This window comes from Plecotus auritus, assembly GCF_963455305.1.
Source record: "Plecotus auritus genome assembly, chromosome: 5".
NCBI classification, from domain to species: Eukaryota; Metazoa; Chordata; class Mammalia; order Chiroptera; family Vespertilionidae; genus Plecotus; species Plecotus auritus.
This window is the reverse complement of record NC_137776.1, coordinates 31,488,523-31,512,950: the sequence shown is the minus strand read 5'-3', so window position 1 is coordinate 31,512,950 and position 24,428 is coordinate 31,488,523. Positions and strand designations below refer to the sequence as shown.

Genomic DNA, 24,428 nt, shown 5'->3' with positions numbered 1-24,428 from the left:
GGTCCTAGACTGTGAGAGGGTGCAGGCCAGGCTGAGGGACCCCACTGGTGCATGATCGGGCCGGGGAGGGACTGTGGGAGGGCTCCAGGGCATGTCTGGCCCATCTCGCTCAGTCCCGATTGGCTGGACCCCAACAGCAAGCAACCTACCGGTGGGAGCATCTGTGCCCTTGTGGTCAGTGCATGTCATAGCAACTGGTTGACCAGTTGACTGTCTGCCTCCTGGTGGTCAGTGCACATTATAGCAAGCGGTTGAGCAGCCTTAGCATATCATTAGCATATTACGCTTTGGTTGGTTGTTCGGTTGTTCTGTCGTTTGGTCTATTTGCATATTACCCTTTTATTATATAGGAAGTATAAGTAAAAGATCCAATGCAAAGTTTAGGAGAAAGATTTTGGTTAATACTATACTTCAATCTGTTAGTCCATCTAAGTTATTTGACTCTGTTTTCAATGTATTTGCATGTTTATGCTACATCTTAGCAATGTTGACGGCTCTGTTAGTGCATAAGATTTAGCAAAAGGCCTAAAGCATAATGCAAAAGTTTTGTCTTTTGCCAGAATGGAGTGGTATAATAGCTATGTTGTTCCACTGCAAATTGTTGGGTGAAGTGTTGAATTGATTCTGCATCCTCTGAAGTTCATTGTTAGGTGGTTGCATCTCCTATTATTGTAAGACTTGTGCCCAATTTCTTACAATGTATGAGAAAGGAATTCTCCATTCTGTAAATCTGAAAGCAGAATCATGGAGGATATACTAGTATAGAGTTACTGTGGCCACTTCTCAAATGGGTGGAGACAGAGTTTATTTTATATCTTCATCTTGGAAAGATACAATGTGTTGTTGTTTTTTTGATATCTCACACCAAGTTAGAGTTGCCAGATGCCTTAAAGAATGAATCAAGGAAATGTAGTTTGACACATTTATGTCAAGGATGATTTATTCTATGTCCAGAAGCTTAGTGTTTCTCAGTTCTGATAAAAGTGATATCTATATGGACAGAGTGTTTAAAAAGCAAGTGGTGATGACTCTTTGAAAACAATCAAAAGCAACAGTCATCTTCATGGTTTCAAAAATAATATATTTGAGTGCTTTTTTTTTTATAAAAGACTATTGTGGAGGATGTCAAACATATAGAAAAATCAAATCATATAATGAACCTCAGTGTACTTAGACCTACCCTTACCACCCACACCCCCAGTTATTTTGAAGCAAATTTCTGTAAATATTTTACTCTGCTTCTTCTCTAAAAGAGAACTCTTTAAAAACTGATATGATTTAAAAAAAATTGTTCCTTAATATCTATAAATACCCAGTTAGTGATCATATTTTCTATACTTGCATTTTGGTTGATGTGTCTCTTAAAATTGAATATGTAGGTTCTTTCTCCTTTTCCTTGCAATCATCTTACTATGTTTTTTAAGTGTTTTTCAGTTGATTTTCATAACTTAATGAAATATATTTTTTTCCATTTTATAGATGAGGAAAGCTAAGGCTTTGATAGGCAAAAATTTTGTTCAAGGTTACATGGTTTATAGTGGAGCCAGGATTTGAATTGAAATAGGTGCACTTTACCATGCCCCTCTCTTCTCTACTGTTAACATTGAGGCGATTTTTCCTGGATTATTTTTTTCTTCTACGTATATATAGACAAATATGCACATCTTTCCCCAAGCTTTTTCTTATCATTCAGGACTCAGCTTAAAAGTACCACTTCAGAGAGATATTACCTGCTTATTTAACCACTAGAGGCCCGGTGCACGAAATTCGTGCACTTGGGCGGGGGTCCCTAAGCCTGGCCTGTGCCCTCTTGCAGTCCGGGAACCTTGGGGGGATGTCCGACTGACGGCTTAGTGGGCTTAAGCCATCAGTCAGACATCCTTAGCATTGCCACAGAGGCAGGAGAGGCTCACCAGCTGTGAGCCCAGCTTCTGGCTGAGCGGCGCTCCCCCTGTGGGAGCACACTGACCATCAGGGGGCAGCTCCTGCGTTGAGTGTCTGCCTCCTAGTGGTCAGTGCGCATCATAGTGACAGGTCATTCCACCATTTGGTCATTTGCATATTAGCCTTTTATTATGTAAGATGTAGGATACGCTGTAGATGAGGCCCCCTAGAACCATAAGAAATGCAAAAAATTCACTGTTAACTCATTCTCGAATTGCCCCACTTAAAATCAAATTGTCGTCCTCCCCCTCCCCCCCTGTGGGGCGCGTGCTGCACCTTGGGAACCACTGGGCTTGACACTTTTCCTCTCTGAGCTTCATTTCTGAATACATAAGCATATACCGTTTGAATTATAATCTCTTCTCTGCCTACCCCACTGGGTTGTCATGAGGAGGTTCTGAGCTAATAAACTAGAAATGTTTCATCCAGTAAGTGATGTCTAAACGGGAAGAGATTGTTATTTTTAAGCTCACGGGTACCCTTGCAGGTAGCAGGTGCTGATTAGGGGAGAAGGGCATGATTGTTTCCTGGGACTGTAGCTATGGAAGCTTTGCAGAGGGTTCAGCAGGCCTCGGAGGGGCAGGCTCTGGCTAGCAGCCCAGTAGTGGTGGTCATCCCTGGAGGCACTGGTAGGGGGGCAGAGAGTTGGGGGGGGGGCGCTAGGGAAATGGCAAGGCCGAAGGTGGAGTAACTGTCAAACCTTCCCACTTGGCACCATTCTTTAAATTGTACGTGGCTGTTTCACAGCTGTACTTGCTCAGGGCGGGGCTCCAATCTCCTGGAGCGGGGTGGGGGCCGGGCCAGGGTGGAGCCAGGTGGGCTAGGAGGGCTGGTTTAGCTGCGCCCCCAGCGAGGTTCAGAGCACTTCCACTGTGGAGACGGCGCTGCTGCTGTTGGAGGGAAGAATCTGACCCTGGGGGGCCACTCAGGCCTGCCTCCACCTGGGTTTGGAGTTATAGGAAGGAGAGGCATGGCCGGCCCCAGCAGAGGGGGCCCGCCAGTGGCAGACTGTGGGCAGCGGGCCTTGGAGCCACTGACGGGTGGTCGGTGTGCTATTGTTATGCGTGCCCCTGGCGGGGGTGGTGGGGGAAGAGATCTGGAGTCGGAGGTGCTGGCTGCAGCTACCCCTGAGGCTGGGTCTTCTCCCTGTCCTGTCAGCCTCCCCGACCCCGGGGTGCGGGGGCTGGGGTAGGGTGTCCATGCCGAGGGATTGGAAGAGCTCCCCGTGGCCGCTTCTTTGCAGTCCGGGCTCCTGAAGGGCACTCTCCTCAGACCACCGGGAACTTGGCTCCAGTCCCCTGCCCCCTGCTTGCAGGCGCAGCCTCCTGCTGGTCTGCCAGTATGCAAATTGGTTGTTACTGGGACACCAGAGTGGTCAATTAGCATATTCCCTCTTTATTAGATAGGATAAGTAGTTTTTTGCTTATTCCTTCCTGTTATTTTCTGCTTGGTATTTTTCTCCTACTCTGTCCTGCATGGCTTTGACCACAATGTAGACAGGGATTGTTTTACATCTTCATCTCTGAAAGATACAAAGAAAATAGCCTGATTATTTTCTTTCTTCCCAATTTAATGTAAACTCCCATCGAGGTAAATATTACACCTGTTGATGCAGGAATTAAGGATGTTCTGCCCTTCTATATCAGTACGATATATACAAATCTACTTTTGTTTTTACAACCTAAATGTGTCATAGAGTTGCTGCAATGTGCCTATTTAACCATTTAACCTCTCCTGAGAACGTTTGGATCTTCTCTAGGTTTTCCATTCTGACATAACTGCAGTGAGCCTCTTGATTACATGTATCTTTGCAAACTTGTACAAGTATTTCTTTAGGTTAAATTCCTAGAAGATTCTTACAAATGGTATTGCTAGATTCTAAGGACATGAGTGCCAGTTATTAATTATGTTATGTGGGAGAGTCATGTAAAGATTGCAAAGGATCAAGTGATTTGTAATGAGAGCCAAAAGAAAGAAAAGGTATAAATAAACCTGTGTTCTCAAACTAAGGGGCTTAAAAACAAATTGATTCTTTTCCTTAACCCAGTGGTCGGCAAACTCATTAGTCAACAGAGCCAAATATCAACAGTACAATGATTGAAATTTCTTTTGGGAGCCAAATTTTTCAAACTTCTTCTAACGCCACTTCTTCAAAATAGACTCGCCCAGGCCGTGGTATTTTGTGGAAGAGCCACACTCAAGGGGCCAAAGAGCCGCATGTGGCTCACAAGCCACAGTTTGCCGATCACTGCCTTAACCCCATTCTGATGGGGCACAGGAGTCAGTATTTAAAAAAACTTAGGTTTGAGAACAGCGGCTTTAATATTTCTCTTGAGGTAAAAATCATATTATTTGTAACATGTAGGGCACTTTAGAGTGTATGGCATTCTAAATGTGGGTGTTTTTTTTTTTACCTTTGAGAAATATTTTCCAAGACTAGTATTTTGGGAATCTGTGTATACGAAGACCAACTTAAGTTATATGTGGATTTTTGACTGTACATCCTAACCCCAGTGTTGTTCAAGAGACAACTCTACTGAATTTAGGTAAAATTCCTGTGTCTTAACATGATCTTAAATAAAAATTTGGCACTGCGCATTGTTTATCTTGTGTTAAAGTTACACTCTTTATCTTTTTTCCCCAACTTGGAGTTAAATTTTATGGCATTCTTTTCCCCTGAACCAGCTGCAAACAGTAATGTTTGTTCTAAAGATTTTACAGGTTCTAACACCTGATGAAAGGCTGCCTATCCGATGCTTCAAGAAGTTTGTACCAATCTATGATTATCACAATGTTGAAATATTTTTTATTGTTCCAAGGCAGGCGTAGACTTTCTTGTATGAGCTATGTTAAAGAAAATAATACCTTTGATTTTATTATGATGGAGTTCATAACAGTGACAAGAACAACGCATTGAAGAAAATATTCTGAAAACGATGCCTATGTGTATTCCTATGCTCTAAAGGTCATTTACAAAACATAAAATTGTTTTTGTCTACAGGTAGGAACTTTTCTTTTTATGTAGGTAGCACCTTTCTGTCTTCTACAGGATATTTTGTAATTTTACTTTCAATAACTGATTTCTTACCCAGCAGGCATCTCTCTGTCCATTGGTACAGGAGAGACATTTACAAATCATTCTTTCCTCTCAATAGCTCTTCCCTCTTGATAATCCCTATGTCTAATAGTGGTGTTAGGAGATCTTCATAAGGAAGAATTTAAAAAGCATTCCATGTAAGCCCTGGCTGGTGTGGCTCAGTTGGTTGGGCATGCTCCCAAGCACCAAAGGATTGCTGGTTGGATTCCCAGTCAGGGCACATGCCTAAGTTGTGAGCTTGATCCCTGGTAGGGGGATTGCAGAAGGCATAAGTATTAGGTTACAGTATTATAAACTTTAGAGCTGAATTGTGTTTTAGAGACCATCTAGTCCAGCGATTTTTTTTCAACCGGTGTTCTGCAAGAATTCTTAAAACAGGCAATACCTGACTATTTAATCAGGGACACTGACTTTTTTCCTTAGATTGTCAGATTAAAAAAAAAATGACAATAGCCAACACAATAGTAGCCATCCGGTGTGAATGAATCATAATTATACCTATTTTTTTTATCAGATATGCCAAAAGTATGTTTTTTTGGTGTGCCCCAGAATTTTAGTAATTAGTGTGTGCCATGAAATGAAAAAGGTTGAAAATCCCTTATCTAGTTTAATAACTGTTCCCTCTTTATCTTTTCATTCCTGGTTAGTTAGAAAAGAACACTTTTAAGAGGATGTACTAAAAGTGCTAGTGATAAACTGACTTCTATCCTTACTGACTGGCTAATTATGGTAGCCAGCAAGATTGAGACCTGTTAAGTCTGGGTCGATGAGCCATCTTCGGCACCTGGGCTAAAAAGTTGCTCACAAAAAAAAAAAAAGGAGACATATGTACTACTATTTGTAATACTTCAAACAATTAAAAAAAATAAAAAATAAATAAATAAATTTTTTAAAAAGTTGCTCACTTAAAATCTTAAGAAGAGAAGGGAAAAAAAAAAAAACCCAAAAAATTCTATGAAGTACAATTAGTATCCTGAAGTATATAAGCTATAAGACAATTTATATTTGGGGATGAGTTGATCTGTGTTTTAGAAGTGGTTGGTCTGGGCAGGCAATATGTGATCAACTGATTGATCATTATATTATAGTGTTCTACATAATAGACGTTAGGTGCCAGTCATGGACACAAGATCTCTGGCTAATTCAGTATATCATTCTCTGTAGTCTTATGTTTTAGGCAGTAAGAACTTCATTTCTTACAGATAGAATTTGGATTACGAGAATTGCTTTTTTTCTTTTTAAATGAACATGTATTTGGGATATAGAAACGTTTGCAAAGTAATCAGTTTTTAAGTTTTTCTCCAGTTTTTAGTAATTAGACCATACGATTTAAAAAAATGAAAATGAGAAAACAATCTGCTAATAATTGATTTTTTTCTGGTTATTTTTATCCACTGTCATCTTCTGGTGTTAAAATGACAATATACATAATTGTGTAAAGATAGTTTTGAATATGGAAATATGTACATGATACAAAATGTAAAAGGCCTCAAAGGATCCTGTTCTTCCAAGGTAGCTTATTTAAATATTTTATGATGTATTCTCTATTGACAATATTTAAACCAGTGATTATTTACACACACAGAATATATAGATACATTATTCTGTGCCCAGCATTTTGCTTAACAAAAATATTGACAAATAGTTTCATTTTTAGTCTATATAGCATTTTTCTTCTCATTGCAGAGTTAAATAAAACTCAAGGTTGTCTTTTTCCAGTTCTATAACTTGTTTTTAAAATTGTGCAGTAGTATTTTTTTCTCCTATTTCTTTTATTAAACACGTTCTCCCTGTTTGTTTTCTTCACTTAGTTGTTTAAGACATCTATTCAATTTTAATAACTTCCTCTGCTTTGAAGTTAAATTTTTAATTTTGCTTTTGGTTATTTTTTTTCCTTTGAGCACAAAAGATCATCTTCTCGAGCCCTAATTGGTTTGGCTCAGTGGATAGAGCATCGGCCTGCGGACTCTAGGGTCCCAGGTTCGATTCCGGTCAAGGGCATGTACCTTGGTTGCGGGCACATCCCCAGTAAGGAGTGTGAAGGAGGCAGCTGATGGATGTTTCTCTCTCATCGATGTTTCTAACTATCCCTCTCCCTTCCTCTCTGTAAAAAATCAATAAAATATATTTTAAAAAAAAGATCATCTTCTCGGAAAGCCATTGTGATATCTTTTGCTTGTGCTTTAGGAATTGTTTGCCTAGCTCTATGGTCAGCAAACTGCGGCTCGTGAGCCCATGCGGCTCTTTGGCCCCTTGAGTGTGGCTCTTCCACAAAATACCACGGCCTGGGCGAGTCTATTTTGAAGAAGTGGCGTTAGAAGAAGTTTAAGTTTAAAAAATTTGGCTCTCAAAAGAAATTTCAAGCATTGTACTGTTGATATTTGGCTCTGTTAACTAATGAGTTTGCCGACCACTGGCCTAGCTGGTCTTAATTTTGGAGTTGCTGTGTCTCTTACTGCTTCTCTTCCTCTCATTCTGTAGGTACTTTGATCTTTTATTGCCTTCACAGTTCTGAATTTTTTCAAGGAACGGGTCATTGATAGGAACCTTCAAGATTATCTTCTTACTGTTTTCTTTTTAAAAAATTCCTTGGTCTTTGCCTTTTTTCTGTTTTTGGTACAGATTTTATTGCATCTGGCAAATTTTAAGATTTATGGTATTGCCAGCTTTTCTCTAGTATGATAAGTGAAGTTTTATTTTGAAAAATTTTAAATGTTTTTATTGAATTTTAGAGAGGAAGAGAAAGGAATAGAGATATAGAAACATCGATGACAGAGAGGATGACAGAGAAACGTTGATCGGCTGCCTCCTTAGGCCCCCTGTTGGGGATCGAGCCTGAAACCTGAACATGTGCCCTGACACGGAATGGATCCTGCCTGGAAATTGATCCCATGACCTCTTGGCTCATGGATGGACACTCAACCACTGAGCCACCCGGGCCAGGCTATTTTGAATTTTTAAGTGTTTATTCATTTTCCTTGATTTCAGGGAGGAGTGGGGAGAAAAGAGCCTTTACCCTGTTGTCTCCTTATTTTAGGCTTTCAATAAGTATTTAGGTTAAATAAAAAAATATTTTGAATCAAGTGCTTATATTCAAGAGATATTGGAGAACCTATTATGTGCTAGTTAATATGTTAACTAGACAACTGTGAACCTCAAGTTCTATTGAACCAGAAAAAGGACGTTTCTAAGAGAGTTAACCAGCACAAATTGTGTTGTGAGTTAATTGCTTGGCTTACTACTCAAAAGAATAATACACTTTGTGAAAATAATGCCAAAATTAATCTCATTGACTCTTGCCAGATAGTATCTAAGGTAGATTCTCAAGGAATGTTACAATTATAAAATGTGGGCGTTGGCATCAATTTGTGTGTCCATTGTTGAGTTTAGTTAAGTGTCGGGTGACACTTGAAAGGTCAAGTGTTTGCTGTAGGCACTTTAGTTTTTCATATGCACTGTGTAAATGAATGTATGGTGTAAAAGTTACTCAGCGTAACTTTAGACTCTGGTGGGTCAGTTGTATTCTTTTTCCACCGTTAAATGGTTAGATGTCAACAAATCAATAAAGAGAAAGTGATTTAAATTCATGTTTTGGAGCAGAATGGCAAGTATACTATGCACTGGCATTCTGGAAAGCTGGATTCAGCTGTAAGGTATGTCCCTAAATAGATGTGTGCTGTGGAGCAATTCACTCTGGATGAGAATTTCCTCTTACAGAAATAAGGTATTCTCATCAGGTGTGGATTTGGCACTTGAGTTTATGGATTCTTTTCTCATGTAAGTTCTTCGTGCCCCTGGGCAGTAATCCTTGTCTATTTTTTTTTTTTTCAGTGACTTAGGACTTAATATCAAGCTTTTATGTGAAAAATCTTGGTGATTATTTTCAGAGAAATGAAGGTGTATCTGTGATTAGAAGAGTAATATACTTCAGGACTTTATGGTCAGGATTATTAACACCTGAACTTAAAACTTCTAGTATCAGCATTAGAGGATAGTCTATTAAGATGGAGTCTTTAGTTCATATTTGTTTCAGGTTATTAAAGCACAAATTCTAGCAGTATAGTTTTTATATTACTGTGCAGCCCGGGAGAGGGACAAGCCGCATGCCCCGCGGTCCCAGGCACCAGCGGCTGTGCCTGCACCCCAGGAGTGGGACCAGCTGCCCACCCTGCGGTCTCAGGCGCCAGCTTCTGTGGCTGTGGCTGGGGAAGGGACAAGCCGCCTGCCCCGTGGTCCTGGGCACCAGCGCCTGCGGCCTTGGCGAAGCTGCCCGCCCACGGTCCCCTCTGGCTGCAGCTGGCCCGGGTCCTGGGTGCCTGCAGCTGGCCAGAGAAGGGAATCCTGGGTCCCGGGTGCGGGGTGAGGCAGAGGCAGTTAGGGGCGATCAGCCAGGCAGGCAGAGGTGGTTAGGGGCAATCAGGCGGGCAGACAGGTGAGCGTTTAGGAGCCAGCCATCACGGATTGCGTAAGACAGTCGGTCATCCCCCAAGGGGTCCCAGATTGGAGAGGGGAGGGTGCAGGCTGGGAGGAGGGACTCACAAATTTCGTGCACCAGGCCTCTAGTCTATACTAATAAAGAACTAATATGCTAATGGTCGGAATGCCGTAACGGGTAACGACCAGATCATTAGCATATTAGCTGGGGCGTTGCTCCAGAGACGGAGCAGAAGCAGGGAGGGCAGGGATGAGAGCCCATAGTACCCCCCCTCACCAGTCCTTCGCCACCCACCACTCGCACTCTGAGTGCCCCGCGGCCCACCTGCCAGGGTAAGGATCATAGCGCAGAATGTGGGAGGCTTCCACGCTCTCCTCCAGCGCCATGATGGGGCAGAACTGCAGTGTTGCTCCAGAGACAGGGCAGAAGCGGGGAGGCACCCAAAGAAGGTGGGATCAGCCCGAGGCGACTCGAGGGACTGATGGCGGGGTTTGAAGTGGCCAGAGAAGGCCAGAGGGTTTGGGGGCTGGGCCAGGCACGTTGGAGCTCTGCGTGGACAGGTTCGGGTGTCAAGGCAGGGCTGCAGGTAGGTGGGCAGCGCCGTGCGAACTCACGCACTGGGCTCCTAGTATATATATAAAAGGCTAATTTGCTAAGTGTCCGTCTGACCGGTTGCTATGATGTGCACTGACCACCAGGGGGCAGATGCTCAACACAGGAGCTGCTATGATGTGCACTGGTCATTTACAGAGAAACGGCACCGCGGACCTGGCGCCCACAAAGCAACACTCAACTTCCCCCAAGTGGGACACAGGCCCCGCCAGCACACCAGAGCAACACCCCACCAAATCGCAGCCAACACTGCCAACACCCCATGGCGCAAAATGCAGCCCCCAGCCCAGCGCGGAAACGGTGGCTGTCGGCGCTGGGTAATGACGTCAAGTAGCAATGCCTGGCTTCCTCTCCCTAGCGACTAGCATCCTTGCAGTTTATTCAGCCTAGGAACACGACTTTAACCAAATGTCTGTGAAGCGTTTTCCTGTGCCTCATCTCATTTGATCCTCACAGAAGTCCTGGAGTAGGTAGAAAGGAGACTTGGTAGAATCCTATTTTCTTTTCATTAGCCGGAAAATGGAGATTTAGAAAGCTTAGAAACTTGACACGACTGAAAAGAAGTAAGAAACAGTGGACCTTGAAAATGACTTTAGGTTTTCTCACTGCGCAGAGTATAGTCAAATACTGTTGCAGTTAAATAGTCTACCCTTTGTTCTTGGGTGATCTACAATAATAATCTGCTTCATGTTGATATTTGTTGCTGTATTGCTGACAATTACCTGAAAGAGAAGTTGGGGTGCTTCACTGGGCTGAAAAAGTTTAACTAAATCAGCAGGTCTAATTAAGCAAGTTTATTCTATATATATAAAAGGCTAAGTAGACGTGCACTTGTGCGATACATTTAAAGCTCTTGCTGGCACCAATCCCATGCGTGTGTTTTGATCTGTCATTGTTGGTCGTGAATTTGGTTGACACTTCTATTATAGAGAAAGGGCGAATAGCGATATTAAAATATTTCTTCTAATTTCCTTTCAACGTGCATGAATTCATGCACTGGGCCACTAGTATTCATATAATAAGAATGAAATCATTGTATGTTGCAAACTTTTGGTTCTTATATGGAGCCAAAGGGAAGTTAAATTTTGGTTGAAGTTGAGGTAGTTGTGATCTCTGGAGAGGATAGGTCAGGATTCAGAGGACTGGTTCTTCAACACATGATTTGCTTCTTTTGGATTTGTCTCTTATGTAAAGGGTTGAACTTGATTATCCTCAAGGGTCCCTTGCAGCTCTGGATTTGTTGATACCCGGCAGAGGGGAGAGATCCTAAATATATCATATGTTAATCTTCTATTTACTTTTTGGGAATTCAGATTTCAAAGTTTAACCAAGTCTGGCATCCTCCTTTAAAGACTTATGCTTTAAAAGCAGGTAGCGCCAAAACGGGTTTGGCTCAGTGGATAGAGCGTCGGCCTGTGGACTGAAGGGTCCCGGGTTCGATTCCTGTCAAGGGCATGTACCTTGGTTGCGGGCACATCCCCAGTGGGGGGTGTGCAGGAGGCAGCTGATCGATGTCTCTCTCTCATCGATGTTTCTAGCTCTATCCCTCTCCCTTCCTCTCTGTGAAATATCAATAAAATATATTTTAAAAGCAGGTAGCACTTAGATGAAAAACTGTCTTGCCACATTTTCTTAAATCTCGAGAATTATTCCCTAACTAGAGGCCCGGTGCACGACATTGTGCACTTGGGTGGGGATGGGTCTCTCAGCCCAGTCTGTACCCTTTAGGAGTCCAAGAGCCCTCGGGGGATGTCCGACTGATGCCTTAGAACTGCTCCCTGCAGGGAATAGGCCTAAGCTGCATTCAGACATCCTTAGTGCTGCCGTGGAGTTGGCCCACTGTGCTCGCCGGCTGTCAGCCCAGCTTGTGGCTGAGCAGTGCTCCCCCTGTGGGAGCGCACTGACCACCAGGGGACAGCTCCTGTGTTGAGTGTCTGCCCCCTCGTGGTCAGTGCACATGATAGCAACTGGTCATTCCACAGTTTGGTTGATTTGCATATTACCCTTTTATTTTATAGGATTATTTTATATTTTATAGGATGGGCTGTTGGCTGATAATGGTGCTGGTTGAAAAGCTCTGAAGATGTTGGGAGCATTATTAAGTTGACTTTGGTAATTGCAGGTCAAATTAACCAGTGTGACTTCTATTCATTTGAATGACAATTTAACACCCCAGGACATGCAGTAGACATTTAATGGCAGGGAGTGGGCATGTGAGATCTACCAACCCTGTTTAATAATAGTATTCTTTGCTTTTCAAAATGAAAACAGTATTAAAATGGTCTTCTCTTGTATCCGTTTTGTTTAGGGTTCAAGTGAAATAGCACTGAGATGGTGTTTGAAGTAGTAAAACTTCTTGGATGAATTCTGAAATAGACTGGCATTTTATTTAATTCTTTTAATTGGGTACAATTGTTCTCTAGTGAGCTCTTTTAAAATATGTCTCCAGTTTCTGTACCCACAGAATCAGAATCTTAGGGCAGAGGCCAGGCATTTATATTTTGATGAAACACTATGTATTTAGAGCAAAATTTACTTTTTAAACTATATTGCTAGAATATAAAACTCAGGTTGACAGTGTTTTTTATGGTGAATTCCCCCACCCCCGCCCCCAATTTTTATTTTACCATAAGTATTCTTTTTATTCTTCTGAATGACTATTTATAATAACAATAATAGTTAATATGTACTGAGCTTGTGCTATATGTTAGGCACTGAGTTAAGTGGTTTGCATGGATTTTCTCATTTAATGCTCACATTTGCTCTATGAGGTTAAGTTCTTTATCCCCATTTGATAGACTGAAGCACAAAAAAAGTATATACAGGGGTGGGCAAAAATAGATTTATAGTTGTATGGAAAAAGACATGCAGGTTATAACTATAAAATATAAGAATAAGCTTTTACATAAACCTACATTTGCCCATCCATGTATACAAGGTCATACAAGTTATTGGTGTTGGAGTCAGGATTTGAACTCAGCCAGAGATAGTTTGACTCCAGAGCTCTACCATTGTAACTACTGTGCTAAAGTGATCTACCTTATTGCTTACAAAGGGTAAATAGCAAAATGACTCCTTTTATCTCAAACTTTGGACCCCCCAGTTTTCTTTCTTGAAGGCAGTCAGTATTAAAGTCTGTTTTATGAATCCTTCCATCAATTTGCAAGGTATAGACAACATATAAAGATAAGTATGTAAGCCTTTTTAATATACATATACACAGATTGGGGGGCAGGGGGCGCGGTAATACTGTTTCCCCCCTAACATATCTTGGGAAGGTCTTCCTATATCAGTACATGTAAATTTAAAAATCTTTCTCTCCCTCTTAATGTTTGCATAGATTTCCTCTTTTTTTTTTTTTTCTTTCTAAAATTGACAGTAATTACACAAGTAATTTGAACTTTATGACCCAAGCTTATTTAGTATATCAATGATGTGGGCATATATGACAAAATAAAAGTCTTTCTACTGAATTGGGTCAACATGCAACTTAGAAGAAAATCCACTTTCCCATTACAGTGCATGGAATCTCTAAAAACAAAAATCCAATGATAGATTTAGTTATGATTAGTTTGCATTCTCTTCATTGCATTCTGTTTGCACCAGTTTCTCTAATGTCATATGGTCTTTCTCTTCCCTCCCCCGTAAACGGAAGTAATTAAGAACTCTACTTGGAGTCTGACTTAAGGCTTAAGAAAAATTGTGACATTTGACTTATACAATCGTAATTCTTTTTGTGATGGTGGGAATAGCCTGTTTGTTTTTTGTTTTTGTTTTTGTTTTTTTTTCAGTTAAACTGATTTTCTTTGAGTATCAGCATTTTTTTCTATATAACAATTAAATTTCTTACAGAAAGATAGAAAATTCAAATTGATTAACAGCTGTGCTTTGAGCTAACTTGTTAAACTTATGAACTATGTTCAACAATTTCTTGATGCTAAAAACTGTGAGGTAGGTAATATACTAATTTTACTGAATAAGCAAACGAAATCTAGATATTAAGTTTGTTGTCCAAGTGCATAGCTAGCACAGCTGATGTTGAAATCAGGGACTATTTCTCAATTTAATGTACTTGAGCTGTTTTCTCTTTATTTCCCCATTAAAATATGATAGTTTTATGGTTTCCTTTGTATTTATGATTTGCTATTCACTACAATACTGTGAAGTAGGCATGACATGTTTTTTATTTTGTGGCTGAGGACTCTGAGGCCAGAGGTTGGGGCTTGTACAAAGGTAGACTCCTTTTATGCCTGTTCTATCACAGGACTTGAGCCAAGGTGTCCTGACTTTAGGTGCAATGCCGTTTTCTACACAGTGTTAAAAATGTGGAAATAGACAGATTTCTACTTGTACTCTGTTTTCTTTGAATTGTGAATTCCTGGGCATTTCATGAGAAATCTTAAGTTAATTTTATATGCTGTGTTTTAGACCTCATGCCTCGAATTTGGTATATTTTTGACATTTTATAACACACTAGTCAATCAGACTTAGTTTAATAAGACAGTGCAGCATTTGTGAAGATTACACAACCAAATTGTTTACATAAAATTGCCCCTTCATCTTTGGTGTCCATTTTTTCTTCAGTGTTATACCATGTATAACTGATAATTTTTCTCATTTTTTTTTTCCTTTTAGTGAATGGTAGTGTCTAGAAAGGGTATGTCCCTTCAAGAGAGAGGTGCCAATGTCCAACCGGCCTAATAACAATCCAGGGGGGTCACTGCGACGTTCACAGAGGAACACTGCCGGGGCCCAACCACAAGACGATTCGATAGGAGGAAGGTATGTATTAAATGGTATTTAAAAGGAATTGGGAATAAAAGAAAATACTTTTAAAACCTCATTATGAGGACCAAAACTTGAATGATTCACTACAAATGGGTAATTTCTAATTTTTGAGCCAAGAAACACAAAACTGGAATTCAAAGCAGTTCTTTTAATCATTCCCCAAATATGCCAGGCTCGAAATAGAGTTCTTCATCATTGACATTATTAAAAATCTAATTTAAGGGTGGTTAATATATGTGTTTTGTTTGCTCTTCACTTCCCTAAACACATGCTACCAACACATCTTTCACCCCTTTGTGGTTCCTTTATGTATGTCTTGACTTGATTTACTTCATTGAATGGAACTTTCATTTGTTTTAATATGTAGAGTTTTGTTATCTAGCTTTTGAAATATTTTCTCATTGTCTTGACAACATGGATGCTGACAGGCTGGTGAAGCAGTCTGATTTTGTTAGCACATTGGTTCTCATCATTATCTTAGTGGTCTGGTGTTCAGCTTGTCCTTCTAGTATGTAAAATTCCCTTTCTGATCTAGCCAAGGACTGTCACTTTATAAGATTCAGAACTTGCAAGGCCTTCTTTTCCAGTCCATGGAATAATCATGTTTAGCTTGCAATAAATAATAAGCTAAGTTCTAATATGATTACCTGATGCAACATTTTTAGGCATATAACATGTATATATTGTCTAGTAAGTTATAAAAAATGTTTTTAAATGTTTAAATGCAAAGAATAAACGGTGACACTTCAGACGTCAGGCTATTTTAGTGATTGAGCATGTGGACTTGGCACTAGTATAGCTTTGCATGCAATTTCTGTCTCTGCCATTAAATAGCTGTGTGTTCTTTGTTAAATCTTTCAGGAAACCTCAATTTTTTTGGTCCACACAATGGGGACACCTATTTCACAGGGTTATTGGTTAACTTCAGTATTGTAGTTTGTTAAGCTCTTTTAGCAGAATGCTAAATACAGAGTACTGTTCTGAAATTTTTTGTTTTTTGTTTTGTTTCTGTTGTTTTTTTTTAGATTCAGGAGTAGCCACATGTTATTTGTCATGTTGATTAAATAATATCACTGCCCCATTATAAAAATGGTGCATATTTATTATAGAGAAATTGGAAAATATAAAATAGTGTAAAGAAAAACATGGCTCCACAATCCACTTATAACCACTGTTTTACTGGCATATATCTCCTTAGTTTTTTTTTTTACTGCATGTATGTATGTATATATGTGCATCTATGTGCTCATAAGTAACGTATCTTTTGAACAACTTCAGTTTTTATACACATTAATCCTCAGGTCAATTTAGACTCTTGCACATGACTGATAAACATTTTAGGCTGTCACACAGTACATTGCTTCTAAAATCCACAGTGATGTTTTGGCACATTATCTTTTCTACACATCATTGTTATATAAAATTATTTCAGTATTGTATTTTATATTTTAAAAATATGAGCCTGAAACAAATGGAAGTGGTTAATACTAGTGTTTAAAGATACGTTGGTTTACATAACAAAGTTGTGATCAAAATGAAACTCAATTAAATGTATAGAATGACATATCTTTCATTGTAGTTGACGTGCTTTAAGTCAATAAGCTCAATTGTGAAGGAAAAGAATACATTTTAAAAAGCGTTTTCTTTGAATTGTGAATTCCTGGGCATTTCATGAGAAATCTTTGGAATGTCAGAAAACATGCCAAAGAATATAAAGCAAAGTATAATTTAGGATTTTTATGGCTTTAGCATTGCCTCTTTCAATAATGTAGACCATTTCAGTTTCCACAATTTCAACCTTTACATGTCTTCAAAAAACACTTCCCCACAAAAGTACTACACAAAAGAGGGCTGGCTTATACACTTTTTAAAAACCTGTTATATATATCATTTCCTATATCTTTAAACATTTTTTAAAAACATGACTGTTAAAGTCTTTATGTTCAGTTGTGTGGCTGTACCATAATCTACACTAATAAAAGAGAAACATGCAAATTGACCGTCCCTCTGCTACGCCCACCAGCCAATCAGGAGCAAGTATGCAAATTAACCCAACAAAGATGGCGGCTAATTTGCATACACAGGCACAGAGCGAAGACTGAAGACAGCGTAGAAGGAAGCCAAGCGCTGCAGAAGGGAGCGAAGTGGCGGAGAAGGGAAGGAGCGAGGCAGCAGAGACGGGAGGGAAGCCCGCCTTGGCAGGCTTTGATCCCTTCTCTGCTTTGCTTAGGCCGCAGGAAGCCCTGTTCTTGCAGGAATAGGCCCTAGGAAGCCCTATTCTTGCAGGAATCTTCCTGCAACGGGCCTCTAGTTTAGTAATAACTGAATATGCATATTTTCCTATTGATAAAATAATGATCAGGGTATAGAAATTTAGATATTTAGCTAAAAATATCAGTTGACTAAGAATGCAAAATTAGAATTCATTGTGCCTTCTTGGACAGCTTGATTCTTTTGCTCAAAATAGAATCTCAGAACTAGAAGGGACCCTTTCATCAAACCCTAGACTGACTTTTGAAGTCCTAGTAGAGTGTTGCTCTACTGGAAATTTTCTAACTTTTAAGAAATCTCTCATGATTTTGGGGAGTCAGAGAATTGGGGTTAATTGGGAAAGAGCACTTATAACTATAGCTTCATTCTCTTTATCTGACTCCTGTAGCTTAGCTCTCCTAAGTAAAATGCTGTTATTGTGGCTTTTGTTTCCTAAAAAACAATAGACTTCGTCTTGTAAATATATTCACCGTGATAGTGATTAAAAAATGGTAATAAATAACAGCATCTACTATAACAGCACTGGTGTGGAGTGTTTTAAGTTAAAATAATTTTAAACATATCTTTCATTTGAGACTCACAGGAACTCTGTGCTAAATATGTAATCCCTGTGCAATAAATATGCTAGCTTGCTCAACTTCACCCAGTATGTAGAGTCCAGGACCTGATGATTATTGACCTTGACTCTAAAGTCAGTGATTCTTTTCATTATGTCAAACTGTTTTTACTGCACAAACCACCCGATTCATATGATGAAGGCCTTAGAGGAAGGTGTGAAGAAATTATAATTGAAGAATATACCAGTTTAAAAGTTAAGTAGCAGTTTTTCCCCGGTAGAATTTTTTTGATTCATTTATTTTTGATCCACTCTGTTTTCTTCCAAACTTGCATTAAGCTGTCTTCTTTTTGTAGTTTTCTTCCTGTGACCTCATCTGCCCTTCCTGCAAATCAAGGTCAATTACTATTTTTTTTAGTAGAAGAGTTTTTCATCATTAAGATAAAAGAAAGTTGGATCTTTGGGATATATTAATCTCCTGATTATTCCCTCTGCTCTTTTTCACCCATCCCTCATTTCTTTCCATAATTGAACTAGACATCTTACTCCTCTTCTATCATTTTTTCTTTTCCTTTTTTCCTTAATTTTTTGGGCTATAGCTGATCTGTTCCTCTCTTGTCTGTTCTCTTTTTCTTTAGGAAATCACTCCCTTCCACTGCTTCTCTGTTGGCTTGCTCTCAGGGATACTTCTAGCCTTTTCCACTTCTAGTACAGGTATTTGTAGGCTCCTCCTCCCTCTTGGCCATGCAGTAGCATTTTCATTGTTTCATGTGCTTTTTCTTGTTTTTCTCAAATGGCAGTGGTGGGATTGAATTCAATTTTATAGCAACTTTGGTTAAGATTGGTATAGTGATAAGTTTCTTCTTTGATTTGTTTTTATAAAAACATAGCATGTTAAGAACGGAAAATTGAGAAGCTTCAGGAAAATTAAGAAAATAAATTTAATTTGACCACCCAGAGATAATGGTGTTCAATATTTCTACTCTTGTTTATTCCTTTTTATTGAATTTATTGGGGTGACACTGGTTAACACAATTCTGCAGGTTTTGGGTGTCTACTCTATTTTTACTCCATGATTTTCTGTGATACGAAAGCCCATGATTTAAATTTGGGCCTCTGGTTTTCTCTTCTCCCACCCCTCCACTGCCCTTCCCGCACCACAATTTTTTCCTGTGAAATAACATTGCTGTGCCTATCCCATTTGACTATGGCTCTGATTTCATCAAGTGAAATTCCATAAATGGGTTTACAGAACCTAAGGATATGAATATTCTGAAGCTTAACAAATAGCTAACTTGTCTTTCACAAAGATCAGACTGCTTTTTCTTTTATTTTTATTGTGAACCAATTTATACTTCGGCACTTTTTGAGAGTGCCTATTTCTCTATATCCTAATCAAAACAGCATACCATTTTTAATAAAGATTTGTGGATAAAAGGATTCTTTCGGCTAAAGCTTCCATTTCCTTGGTTACTATAGAGTTGAAGATCTTCCCACATGTTGGCCATTTTTACTTAAATTATGAGTTGTCTTTTACTGTCCTTTGTTTTAATTCTGCTTGTTCTTTTATTAGAGCCCTTTATAGAAAGGGTATCAACCTATTGACATGGGCAAATACTTTTTCTAGTTTTATTACTTATTATGGCTTAATTTATAGAAGTTTTAAAAATTAGATAATCAAGTCTGTCAACTCTGTTTCTTATCTTCCTTTGCCTTCTCCATCCCAAAACTAAAATTTTCTTCTCACTTCTGTTATGGTTCCATTTTTATGCTTTACCTCAAATTTTTTAATGATGTGATGCAATACATTTCCACCCCCCCATTAAAAAATTTGTCTGTAATTTTAAATTGTTACTGAGTAAAAACTCAGTTATGAGATCTGTAAGTTACAGCTTCTTGTTAATGTCAGAGCAGTGAAACTTTTAGCCAGCATTAATTGTATAGAAAGAAACAGATTTATATTTTGCTTCAAAGGTGTATGAGATACAGAAAAATGCAAAAAGAAAATAACATATTATCCAGAGATAAGTCTATGTTAACTTTTTTATTTTTATCTCTGGAAAATGCAATTTAGCATGTAGGTGATTACTTTAAACATAGTTTTGGATACTGCTTTTAAAAAAATCTGTATTCTAACAAACATTTTCTCAAGTTGTGTATTTTTTAGTTACTTGTTTACAAATGGTCACAGTATAAATATTTTCCATGATTACAGTTTTTGGATAGGTAGATGGTTGCAGTGGGCAAAGTTTTTGCTTATGCTTAAATGTTTGTATTTCAGGTATCTCTTAAGGAGGTAGATTCCCTGACGTGAAATTTCTTTGGTCAAAGGGAGTTTTTATGGTTAATTTGTTTTACATACATTTTTTTTTTCTTCAATCTACCATCAGGAAAAAGAATGCTTTTTCTCACTATTCTGTTTGTGTTATCTCCATTTTGCATATTCCTACTAATTTAATTTTATAAGGAAAAATTGCCTTAAACTTATTGTTACTTCTATAGTAATGAGGTGTTAAACATAGGGGAAATAGATTTAAGGAGTGATATCTGAGTGAGAATACTTTTTTATGCCTTTGTACTAGTAAGTTTTCAAATGTTAATCTCCCTTTCTACCAGTATATAGGTGAACTGACCTTTTAATTTGTTTAGCAGATAGTAGCCCCTCTTCTTATAATAGTAACCCTCTTTGTGGAATGATCCCCCTCAGTTCTTCGTTGAATGCATTTTGAATGGCAGTATTCTTTTTCAACATGACCTTACTCTGTTCCTGGCTATTCATTGCCTACTCTTTGGCTAGAGCTGGTATAATCTGTTGTCTCCCATCTTTCTAAGATCAGTGATGGGACTAGGGTGATCACATGATCCAAGCTGGGAAAAACTGGAAACTTTTTCCATTCTGGTAGCAAAGGGAAGATATGAATCTGAAATTGACAACTGCATATCTCCTGCCTTATGGAAGAAGGTGGACAGGCAAAGAAAAGCAAATCTAAGGGAGTATGTATTAAAGTTCTGACAAGTTTCAGTTCCTTAGTTCTTCAGAGCTGTGTTGACTTTTGCCTTCTTTAGGCTTATTTCGCTGTTTTGATTCTAGATATATCCATGCATTATTTATTTTACTTTTTGCATTATTTTAATAAAGCCTCCTTTGGCTTTAGAGTTGAGTCTTACCATAATGTAATACCCAGTATAAGATTGTATTTATCTATTTGTTGAACACTATGCTAGTAAGCACTGTGCTAGATGGTAGTTATAAAAATGAGAGTAAAATAGCCTTTGTTATAAGCAGTTTCAACTCAGTAGGGAAAATGGGCATGTAGGTGATTGTTAGAGTAGGGTGAGAAACATTTCTAGAAGACGATCTCAGTGACCTGGGCTCTAAAGGCTGAAGAAGCAGTTGTGAAGCAGATTGTATATCTTCTCTACTTAATGTGTGGAATCATTAGTTACTACCAGAGTTTGGATTTGGTTACTCATTTCCTGTGTCACTTGTTGCTTTGGTCATAAGTTGTAGGTGTTCAACACTGCCTTGGTAATGCTGAGAAGGTTACTCTGTTCCATCAAGTCTTGGGTCTGCGAGGCAAGATTTATAGTGTAGTGTTAAATAGTACATGGTTGTGGTGGTCTAAGAAGGAATAGTGATTGCTTTTCTCTATTTGGAAGTTGAGCACATTAGATTATAAGACAAATTTGAAGATGTAATTAAGCTCCAAATAATTTATATTTGGTAATATGTAGTTGTATTTGAGTTGTGAATATATCTGGAATAGAAATTAATTTCAAACACAATTTAAGACTTGTAATATAAGGAATTAACTACTTACTTGTTACTAGCCACTTTTCTCATTTTCCCTATGTTTTTTTGTTTTGTTTTTAATCCTCACCCAAGGATATTGATATTTTGAAGATGAGAAAGAGAGAAAAACAAACATCAATTGGTTGCCTCTTGTATGTGCCTGGGCCAGGAATTGAACCCTCAGCCTTTTGACCTATAGGATGATGCTCTAACCAACTAACTGGCCTCTTCTAGATGTCCTCTAAATTAGAAATGTTTTTTAATAGTTTGAACTGTCAAGGATTTTACAATATACCTGTAAAAGTAAGTTAAAATATGAAAAGGGTCATTCACCATGATTTGCCTAAAAGTGAACCAATGACATTTGAAACTTGTTTTCAATTGAAGTTAATCTTGAAAGCAAATAACCCAGAATTTATTATAGTCTGTTCTGTAGTAATGTGGAGTTTTTTAATGTGAATGAGCCCACATACAGTTGGTGAATAGGAAGATGTCACTATAACATGGAGGTACTGTTGGTTCACAGCTTTCCCTACAGTGTTAATATATGAACTGAAGTGTATGTAGGCTTTTGAATAAAAGAAAAATATTTGGTAATAATCTTATAAACTTCTCATGAAAAATCTGAAAATATTGCAGAAATGCTTTGAAGAAGTCATTTAGTGCAAGAAAAAGCTAGTCAGTGATTTGCAGAACCACTGCACTTTGCACTATTTTAAACACTTTTAGAAAGCTCAAAAACATTTATCCCTATATTTATAAAGAAAGAAAATGTCAAAAAGGAAAGCCTCCCCAGAAATGTATTTTTAATTTTGTTGAAGCTGGTTTTAAAAGAAAACATCTTTGAAAGTTTACACTTACAGGAGAAAGTACAAAAATAAGACTCCAAAGAGTAGACCAACTGTGATTATTGGTGCAAATGTTAGTAGAGATTTAACATTTTATTAAAATTGATGATGTTTTTGTTGGGACTTATGAAAATAACATAGGTTTGAGTAGTCTGTGTCCAATCTTATTTTTACCATTAGCCTAGTTATTTTTAGTGGGTGACTTTTCAGAACATGAGTTTTTTTAGGAACCCCCATGCAATGACCATATAGAATTTCCTGAACCACACACCCTCACACCCGTCCACCCACCTGACCTTGGGCTGTAATTTACTAAATGGCCTCATTCTTGTGCTACTAAACGAGTTTGTCATGAATTGTACTGTGCTGTTCTGGCAAATTTGATTCATAGTGGATGTAAATTTTTACTGGATCTTAAACAGATTATACATTTAAATAACAATGTTTAGCATTAAGTTTTGATAAATGAGAGTTGGTAAAATAAGCTAAAAGGAGGCATCAAAGTTCATGTAGTGCTGAATACTGTGATATTGTAATTGGCTATTCTAGATCGGGCATTATTATTTAATGGAGATTTACTTTACAGTATTTTGAGCATTAATAATTTACAAATGGGTATAATAAAATAGAGCCCCACTTTGGGAGGCTCCATATTGTTACTTTAAGGTTCCATCTGGTTGCCTGTGCCTCTTGTGGTAAGCCAAGGGTTGGGAAACTATGACCCTTAGGCCAAATCCAGCCAACTGTCTGTTTATAAATGAATTTAAGAGGAAGGTGCCATGTCCATTTATTTGTGTATTGTTTATACCTTTTTTTTTTTTTTTGTACATAGTATCTCCCACAAAGCTGAAATATTTACTATTCTTTAAAGAAAATGTATTAAGACTGTGCTAAACAATAGGCAGGACAGTAATAATACCAGTATTTTATAATATTGTAAGATATATTTTTAGTCACTTCTCAGAATGTCACACTTTTTGTTGTTGTTGTTGTTTGTTAATCTTCACCCAAGGATATTTGCCCATTGATTTTTAGGGAGAGTGGAAGAGAGAGGGAAAGACAAAGAGAAACATTGATGTGAGAAAAATACATCTGTTGGTTGCCTCCTGCATTAGCCTTATTTTTTTTTTTTTTTGGATTCTGATATTGAGGGTTTACATGCTAAATTCTTTAGTTCATTGAAGTAGCTTGTTAGTAAGAACATGGAAAATGCAGAAAGAGATTTGGATGAATATATAGTTAGATGTGTTTTAAGACCCGAGAACAATTTATTTGGGTTAAAGACAGGGGAACTGCTACCTCTACTAGAATCAGCATTAGGTTGATGCTGGTCAATTTCTGTTGTTAAAGAAAATGAATATTATTTTTGAGATATACTAGGGATATACTATGACTATTTTTTAGCATTGACATTTGAATATTTAACTGTCTATACATTATTGCGAAATTGCCAAGCTTTGAATGGATAGCATTTTTTTTTTAATTTTGTATTTAATGATTTGAGAGAGAGAGACATCAATTTGTTATTCTACTTATTTATGCATTCTTTGGCTTAGTCTTATATGTGTCCTGACTGAGATCGAGACTACAACCTTGGTATATTGGGAAGACGCCCAACTGAGCTCTAGCCAGCGGGTGATAATGTTTTGTTTTATTTTAATATGACTTAAATTATAATAAAAGTATATCAAGGAATATTTTAAATTTTATAACTGAAGTAGAAATTGTGATTCAATTCAATTAACCTGTTAACAAACTTTATGAAAATAAGGATGTGTGGAGAACCTGAATGACATGTTGTCCCATGGATATTAAATTGTATACCCTGAAAATGGAACATTATACCTTCCTTTTAAAAAAATAACTGAAATGATTTGAAAATTTTCGCAATCTCATTTCTTAAAAAACAAACAAACAAACAAACAAAAACTCTTAGGTATATTACTAGAAATATAATAAAGACAAAAGCAATTCCTAGAAGTTAAATCTCTAATAAGAAACTCATGGGATAGAGCAACATTTTGGTTTGCAGTGGAATAATATCTAGGAAAAATAAAGAGTAAATCACAGTCTGTCAAAATCTT

General features: G+C 38.1%; 1 protein-coding gene across 21 annotated transcripts in view; it reads left to right on the top strand.

Moving 5' to 3' along the window:
* The window catches only part of TRIP12 (thyroid hormone receptor interactor 12), a 147,522-nt gene that overhangs the window by 26,271 nt on the left and 96,823 nt on the right, over positions 1 to 24,428 (top strand). For all 21 annotated transcript variants that reach the window (XM_080670664.1, XM_080670656.1, XM_080670651.1 and 18 more), the window contains exon 2: positions 14,724 to 14,870. In XM_080670664.1, coding sequence (XP_080526790.1) covers positions 14,773 to 14,870 — 98 coding nt within the window. In that variant the 5' untranslated portion in view covers positions 14,724 to 14,772. The remainder of the gene's footprint in view (positions 1 to 14,723; positions 14,871 to 24,428) is intronic.